This window comes from Oryzias melastigma, unplaced genomic scaffold, assembly GCF_002922805.2.
Source record: "Oryzias melastigma strain HK-1 unplaced genomic scaffold, ASM292280v2 sc00567, whole genome shotgun sequence".
Lineage (NCBI taxonomy): Eukaryota > Metazoa > Chordata > Actinopteri > Beloniformes > Adrianichthyidae > Oryzias > Oryzias melastigma.
Genome location: NW_023417160.1, coordinates 1 through 8577, shown reverse-complemented (window position 1 = coordinate 8577; position 8577 = coordinate 1). Strand labels below are relative to the sequence as shown.

At 39.8% G+C, this 8577-nt stretch overlaps 2 protein-coding genes across 2 annotated transcripts in view; one reads left to right on the top strand and one right to left on the bottom strand.

Moving 5' to 3' along the window:
• Positions 1-1079, top strand: part of LOC112140907 (conserved oligomeric Golgi complex subunit 2) — a gene marked incomplete at its 5' end in the record, with an annotated part of 4769 nt that extends 3690 nt beyond the window's left edge. Inside the window, 3 exon segments of the mRNA XM_024263929.2 lie at positions 92-231; positions 316-499; positions 656-1079. Of these exon segments, the coding sequence (XP_024119697.1) occupies positions 92-231; positions 316-499; positions 656-754 (423 nt within the window).
• A 1646-nt stretch (positions 1080-2725) lies between these two features.
• LOC112140908 (angiotensinogen) lies at positions 2726-7764 on the bottom strand. The gene is made up of 7 exons (XM_024263931.2): positions 7614-7764; positions 5287-5719; positions 4846-5203; positions 4630-4754; positions 4396-4550; positions 4159-4315; positions 2726-3253 (listed from the first exon to the last, which is right to left on the bottom strand). The coding sequence occupies exons 2-7, from the start codon at positions 5689-5691 to the stop codon at positions 3077-3079; spliced, it is 1377 nt and encodes a 458-aa protein (XP_024119699.1). The 5' UTR covers positions 5692-5719; positions 7614-7764; the 3' UTR covers positions 2726-3076.
• Between the last annotated feature and the right edge of the window lie 813 nt (positions 7765-8577).

Here is an 8577-nt window from a genome sequence, read left to right as displayed (position 1 = left end):
ATTAAGGATGACATGAAACTATTAAAATTCTCAAAGATCACTGAACAAAAATTGATCATTTTTTCTTACCTTTAACTCTCCCTTCTCACAGGACATGCCGGTCCGTGCATCTGCATACATGGACAACGCGCTGCGGCCCCTCCATCAGCTGTTGACCGACTCCACAGGGTTGGTCACCCCCGTTACAGCACAAGCGTGGCTGCGGGTGGTGTTGTCCGACTGCACGCAGAAGTGAGCTGCAATACACAGTCTGTAAACCCACTTTCACAATGACTCTTGCAGAGTTATAAAAGTGGATTCTCTTCTCTTCTTTAGATATTATGAGACCATATCAGAGGTGCTGAGCTCAGTGAGAAAGATGGAAGAGAGCTTAAAGCGCTTGAAGCAGGCCAGAAAGGGTGCAGCTGCAGCCACAACAGCAGGAGCAAACGGGGGACCCACGGATGACACCAAGATTCGACTTCAGCTGGCTCTGGATGTGGAATACTTGGGGGAACAGGTAGGTTTAAGGGCAAAAACGAACATAGAAAGACGTTTTTTAAAACTCAATAATGTTAAATAATATTATAAATACTACAGGTACTTCTGCTATTGCTCTATTGTTAATTTTTTATGAATTAAAACTGACTTGTGATTTCTCTCTCTGCTGCCTCAGATCCAGAAAATGGGTTTTCAGCCAGAGGACATCTCCATGTTCTCCACTTTAATGGATCTTGTCAAAGAAGCCCGGGAACTTGCAGAACAGAACCAGTAAAAATGTGAACCCAGTGACTGAAACCTCTCACTCTGCTCTGGTAAAATAGTTTAAAGAACTGACAGGTGGAGAGTTGAAGAGCCAACACTACTGAATCTTTATGCAAACCTCAGAGACTCTGAAGAAACGTTTGAAGATGAATTGTGGAATGTAATGTGGGTAAAAAGAACGCATGGGACAATATAGTATACTACTATGTGGGGAAAAAAACTTCTATGTACTGATGTTGAGCTGGAATATTGTGCTGTAAATGGAGAATGTCAGAGCGTTGTTGTCTCTCACATCTGATATTTGTCTAAAAATAAATACTTATTTGTGACAAAAATTAAGTTTTAACTAAAAAATAAATCATAGAAACGGCCTCTGCTTCGTCCCAAATTGCTAGCTCCGCCTCCATAACAGAATGTTGGCTCCGCCTCTGTCACAAAATAGGTTTGTCTGAGATCATGCAAACGCACGCAGTGCTGCGCAGATTACCGAGACTGCGGTGCATCTTGGGTAGTTTTGACTCTGACGTCACCTGTCAATTTTCTTAAAAAATATCGTGAGAAAGAGGCGGTGCAAATGGAAATCTGGTGCTGTGCTGGCTGCAAGCCGCCTTGATGACTACCGAACAATGCATTGTGGGAAACGGTGTTCTGACAGTTCTTGTACTTTGACGTGATGCTGTACAGAAATAACTGACCCTAAATCTGCATATTTTTAAACTCTCTCTGGAAAATTGTGAATCACTGATGTAAAAACAAACCAGATTTCAAATCATCTGTGGCTTTTAAAAGTTAATTTTAATTTATTTATTTCTCTGGGATAGTGGACAATAAAATTGTTATTTTTCATCTGTTGTACGCGGACAGATGCTGAACATTACTATAAAAAAACGTAATAGATAAGTTCATACTAAGGAGGAAAGGTACTTTAAAATTCAATCGTATATTAAGAACAACCCCCAACTCCCTGTTCTCATATAGTGTCGCTGTTCGCCTTCATCTTAGGCGTGTTTCCCCGCCTGGTCTCGCCGACGTTACAGGCGAGGGGCGAGAGATCTCAAACACACCTAAAGCTGGCTCCGCCTCCGTCATAAAATACTGTTATTGCCCGTCACAGAAATACGTCTCTATTCTTGGGGGGGAAAAAAAAAAAGAAAAAAGTCCAGTGACGGCTGATTTGACCACAGAAATGAAAACAGCAGCTCATTTGAATGCAGCTAATTAAAAAAATCTTACGAACTCTTAAATTTAACTTGAAGAAATGTGTAGGAACCCTGTATTACAATATGTACCAGACAGACAATTGTCTGCAAGTGATTGCAATTCTCCTTAACTCTCATGCTCTCTTATGGGGTCCAGATGACCCCATCCTTATATTGATATGTGATCCCTCCCATGACAAAGATGGATTGGATTTTATGTCTTTCTTGGACACCAGTGAAGATAAGAAATCCTTGAAACAAAAATGTTCCGTGTGCTGTCTTGTGGAATCCAGATGACCCCACTTTTAATGTAAACATGCCTTGAATAGCACAAGGGTTACAACGCAATAAATGAAACCTGTTGGCACTTGTCAAACGCGGCCCATAGAGTGGCAATTTGCTTTTTTGGGGGTGATTTTAGCTCTTATTTTTTTCAAATTGCACATGTAGTTAGTTACATAGTGAACGTTTGGTTAAGACAGACCCTTTAAATTTATTATTACCAGTACTGAGTCAAAATTAATGTTTAAACTGTAAGTTATCTATTTATTCGATGCATTTTTCTATATAAATTGACTTAATTATTGCAGTCGTCCATTGCAGGGTTTCAAACCAATGAAAGTCTACTATTTGGTGCCGTTATCACAGGTACAATACTTATACAGTATGTGCTCCATTTGAGTTTTACTTCATGAATGTTAACGGACTCTCCATTGAATCACATGACCAGAGCTCTCTCTATTCTTTTCACCAGTTTCTCTTTAAGTAATTCCAAAAATGACTTTCAGTGTTCAAAATCCATTTATTTTTGCAATTGCAAATCAAAGCGAAACAAAATAAAAATTATGAAATATACAAGCTTTTCCATCACAAAAGATGACCGTTACCAATCCTAGTGGAAAATACAGTACAAAACTCTGCAAATAAAATTTACTGCAAAAGAAATAAACTACATTTTCAGCTGACTGGAGAATAGCCTCCAGTGAGGTAATGTTTTAAATACTGACTTAACAACCTCACAATCATTACAAAATATTAAAAGCTAATTCCTGCAGAAATATAAGCTATAGACTTTATAATTTAATAATAATTAAATATAGTTAGTTGAGTATTTGTCATCCTGCTGCGCATCTTCAAAATGAGGGGTTGGTGATCCTGCCCAGGAGGAGAATGGCGTTGTTGTATCCTTCAATGACGGAGAAGAAGAACGGTCTGTTGAATGACAGTCTCAGAGGGACGTCTGCTGCTTCTTTCTCGTCTTCAGGTTCTGCTCCTTCTTCCGACAAGTCTAACCGCACCGTGTTTACAGCCTGAGGGCAGAACAAGCACATTTTTGGTGATGCACACTAGGGCTGCCACGATTAGTCGACTAATCGACGACTAATCGACTATTAAAATAGTCAACGACTAATTTAATAGTCGGTTAGTCGTTACTTTATATTATAGTCAGAGTGTAGTAAAGTTGAAAGTTATAATGCCATTATGCTAGCTTTTTGGACTATTTTGGCATATATTAATTTTTTGTAGGCTTTTTTGGAATTTAGCTAATATCTTAGCTACACATTAGCTTTTTGGCTAATTTAGGATTTTTTTCAGTCTTTTAGGCTAATTTTGAGTTAAGCTAATATTTCAGGTGCATGCTAACTATTTTGGCTAATTTTGGTTTTTTTTCAGTTTTTTAGGCTATTTCAGAGTTTAGCTAATATTTTAGCTGCATGCTACCTATTTTGGGTAATTTAGGTTTCTTTTTCCCAGTTTTTTAGGCTAATTTGGAGTTTAGCCAATACTTCAGCTACATGCTAGCTATTTTGGCTAATTTGGGCTTCTCTTGTTTAGCTAATGTTTTAGCTGCATGCTAGACATTGAGGCTAACTTTCATTTTTTTAGGCTAAGCATTTAACTAATATTTTAGCTGGCTTTCAGCTTCAATGATTTCAGCTATCAATTTCAGCATCTTTAGCTATCGATCTTAGCTTACAGCATTCACACTAGCATTATCGCAGGTAATGTGATATAACTATTTTTTGGTTAGTTTTAAGCTAATGATGGTTAAGATGTGTGCTTAACATCCAGTTTGCACATGACCCGATTGGTCAACCACTCTGAAAAAATAATCGGTAATTAGTCAACTATTAAAATAATCGTTTATGACTGCACTAATGAACACATACATACACATGAGGCTTTGCAAAATTCCCCCTTTTAAGAAATTTACCTTATCTATGCTGAAAGGTGTGATGTTGCTGAGCTGGCTGAACTCGGCCTCAGAGCCCAACAACTTGGCCTCGATTTCTGGGCTCATGTTGGTCAGCAGGTCGTTCAGGTCGTTCACAGAAGACGTGGAGAGCTTCGGGAGTGACAGCTCCAATGGACTAGTGAATAATAGATTATTTCAATTAAATATCTGAACAAAAACAGAATTAAAGGTGTCCCATAAAAGAAAAGTACTCACCCTTCTTGAAGGTTCTGATGCCAGGCAGAAAAAACATTCATGTGCAGATTTCCTTCTGTCTCGATGTTGTTGAGGTTGACTCCTTCATGAGGCAGAACCAGCAGCATGTAGGCTTGTTTGGTCAGAGGCAGTTTCAGAACCGTGCATCTCTTCAACTTCAGATTGGCAAAACAAAAATATATCCGTTGAAGTCCTGCGTGAAAGCAACTACTAATTTCCTGCACTGCTTCTTACCTTATCGTTCAGGTAGTGGTAGCGGCCTGTGCGCGTCATCATTGGAGTCATCACTGTTGTTGTTGCATTCAAGTAAAACTCCTGCAGGGAAGTCTTCTCGGGCTGGAAGGCTGTTTTCCACTTCCCTGTGAGAATAAGGTGGTAAATGTGTTGCAAAAAGATTGAAAGTATATCTGAAATGTAATAATTGTCCAATTAAAGCCAACAGAGACTAACCTTGGAAGTTGAAGGAGGAGAGGAACAAAATGTTGCTGCTGGGATTGAGGTCTCCGAAGACGTTCCTCAAGTTTCCATCTGACGTTTTCTCCACAAAACTGTTCACTAAAGTCTCCGCCTCCTGGGGGTTGGAGAAGTCCACTCCTCTGATAAATGAGGAGTCGGAGAAGTCCTGTGTTCCTTGGATAAAATCCCTTGACAGCTGAGCATCCTTGCGAGCGAAGGCCCAGACTTGGGTGGTTATTTTCTCTTCGGGTCCACTGAAAGAATGAATGTTCTGCAGGGTGCCGAGAACTTTGTGTCCATCCACTATGGACAAACATTCCTCTCTGACGATGTCACTCAGGCCTAGAAGACTCTGAAGAGGAAAAAACAGGTTTATTATGTAAAATAAACTCTAAAGAATGATCTTTATTGTGAGAAAAAAGCAAAGTCAAGTACCAGAAAAAAGCTTGCCGTCGTCTTGGAAGCTCCCAGGTAGAAACTAAATAGAGACTCACACGTGTTGACGGGAGAAAAGAGGGTGTTTTTGCTGCTCTGCATCTTGCTGAGAGCAAGATACATTCTCAGGCCGAGAGGGTTCAGCAGCTCAGCCAGAAAGGCCGTCCTTTCAGTGATGTTCTGTCGATTCACTTTTGATGGGTCCCTGTTGTCTGGTGTCAAGACTTCACTGTCAAGGGGGCTGACGGGGAGTGTTTCCAGAGGCTTGCTCATCTGGTTCTTCAGGGTCTCACAGCTGACATTATCAGCAGCAAACAGATAGAAGGGGTGAACGTAGACCCGGTTGGCTCTCGACAAGCAGCAGCATAGAAGAACGACTAGAAGAGGTGCCTGTAGTCTCCGCATTTTGCTTTAGGTTGTTTTTCTCTCAAATCTGTATGGGGGAGAAATGCATTGGGATGAGTCGCTTCTTCACAAGCTCAAAGTTTAAAATGTACAAAAATTCTATCTATCCTCTTCCGCTCATCCGGGACCGGGTCATGGGGGCAGCAGTCTAAGCAAAGATGCTCAGACTTCCCTCTCTCCGGCCACTTCCTTCCTCTCCTCTGGGGGGACCCCAAGGCGTTCCGAGGCCAGCTGAGAGACGGAGTCTCTCCAGCGTGTCCTGGGTCTTCCCTGGGGCGTCCGCCCAGTGGGACATCCCCGGAAGACCTCTCCAGGGAGGCGTCCGGACCAGATGCCTGGGTCACCTCAACTGGCTCCTCTCAATGTGGAGGAGAAGCAGATCTACTCTGAGCTCCGGATGACCGAGCTTCTCACCCCATCTCTAAGGGAGCGCCCAGCTACCCTCCGGAGAAAACTCATTTCAGCCGCTTGTACTCGGGATCTCGTTCTTTCGGTCATGACCCAGAGCTCAAGACCATAGGTGAGTACGGGGACAAAGATCAACTGGTAAATTGAGAGCTTTGCCTTCTTACTCAGCTCTCTTTTCACCACAACAGACCATTGCAGCGACCGCAAAATGGCGGACGCCACTCCAATCTGCCTGTTGATCTTTACAAAAAATGTCCCCATAAATCTGGCTGAGTCTGGTTTGAATTTTCATTTGGGATGACCGGGCACTAAGTGGTCACTGATCGATTGATCTTTGTTTTCCCTCCTGTTGATCAGTACATGAGAGCAAACCCTTTTGCCGTCTCAGCTAAAACTGATTCAAACATTACTGAAAGTGACTACGTGTAGTTTTGATACCTGGCACCGGTGCTGAACTTTTTTCTTGGTTAATAAAAGAAACCAGCAACATTTAGCTTTGGACCCCCTTAAAATACCAGTAGGCATCAGTTTTTCTGGTTGGTTGGACCGAAACACATGGAAATAACAGCCAACTTTCTTTTTTTTTGTTGTTATTTTAAAGTATTTTAAAGCAAACACATTCTCACAGGCTCATCCTTATCAAAAAGAAAAAAAGTACATTTCCTTCAAACATGGGGACGTGCGGACTGAAGCACTGTTTAAATAGAAGAGCAAACACCACACTTCTGTTTAGACATGCACCCCAGGATGTGGCCTTGGTCCCTGATCAATAAAATTAGGACACGAATTACCTCATACACAGTTAACCCTTTAACACCGGGGACATTTCCGGCGACAGCAAAATAATAGATACTCTTCGAACTACAAAATTATCGCAATTCCAGTGGATTCTGAAGCTGAGAAAAAGGAATTTCAATGCAAATGATTCAAATTTCAATGGACGTGTTTTGTAAGTAGAGCCCAAATCTTAAAAATGTACATAGCGATGGACGAACATGAGTTTTGAATGCATTTCTATAGACGTTTCATTGGAAATAGTCGCTTAGACACAGGTTTCTGATGGCGGTGTGATCGTAGTTTCAGAGCTAGCCTTCAATTAACCCTTTAACTCTGGAGCTCCAGTGTTTTTGTTCTTTGAATTGCTGTAAGTTTTCAACCGCTAACACGATCAACCTTATTCCAGTAAATTCTGAAGGAGAAAAGCGGCGCACGAATCTACTGGAATGACGTTGATCGTGTTAGCGGTTGAAAAGTGACAGTATGCTAAATATTTTGTGTAAAAGCGTCACTCCACAAGGGTTTAAGTATAGTGAGAAATCTTAATGATCAAGATTTCTGCCAAGCTCCAGAAATTAAAGAGTAAAAGGAAGAAAATTGATCTTGCATGTAAAACAGAAGATTTTAGGGAGTTAACCCCTAACCTAAACTTAAATATATGGAACAGAACAATTTTCTTGAAATGTAAAAATCTAATTGAAATAGCTGTGATGTAACATAAGTAAAGCAGGACTTACCTTTTGTCTTTGGAGCTGCTGTGTGAGGTTCAGACTGAAGTTTGTGGCTCCTCTTCTCCCCTTTTTAAACCCAACTGGTTACAGATTAACTTTGTGTCTGAGTCAGGGGCTCTGCTGTCACGACTGACTCACAACTTGCTTTGTACTGATTTGAGACAAATATTGATTTCATTTTTTCCCCAAAAGCTTTAACGATAAGGAAGGGTTAGAAGACCTCCACAGAGCTAGTATGACACAAGCTGTGATGTTGAAAGACATCCAAGCTTGTGTACTACTGTTATTAAGACTTACTCACTGGAATGACACCATATACTGCGTTTATTTGTGAAGTGATGTGTTTTTGACCATGATCTTTAACATTTTGCAAGTATAGAGAGTTCAAGTGTTGCATAATTCATCACAATAAAATATACTACTACAGAGGTTCTCTTATGTCTTTCACATATAAAGTTTTCATAACATCTTTTCTTCATTTTATGTTTTTACTAATTTAAATATATTTTTTTTAAAAAGCAACTGAGAAAAAGATGAGAATCAGCCTGAAAAAGCTTTCTTGTCTTGATCATGATTATATTTTAGTCAGAAACATTTTTCCGACTAATAGTCCCTCAAGCAGCATAAAAAAGATGTTTGACTATACAGAATAGTCATAACATAGCTCTTTTAATTGAGGAAAAACAGACATTTAAAGATAGATTTTATGGGTTAAACAGTGAAACTGTTCACTGTAATAAAATTAATATCATACATGGCCAAACTAACAAAAACCCATAAATAAAAGTACTAAAAATAGAAAAAATTATGACACATGGATTATTAGTGTAGCTCTTAAAGTAATAGGTTAATCTTAAGTAAATTATTAGTATAAATAATACATAAATTATAAATTTAATAAATTAAAAAAAATGAAACTTCAATATATAAATTATCTGCATATTTAATTTTCATTAATACAAACTACGGT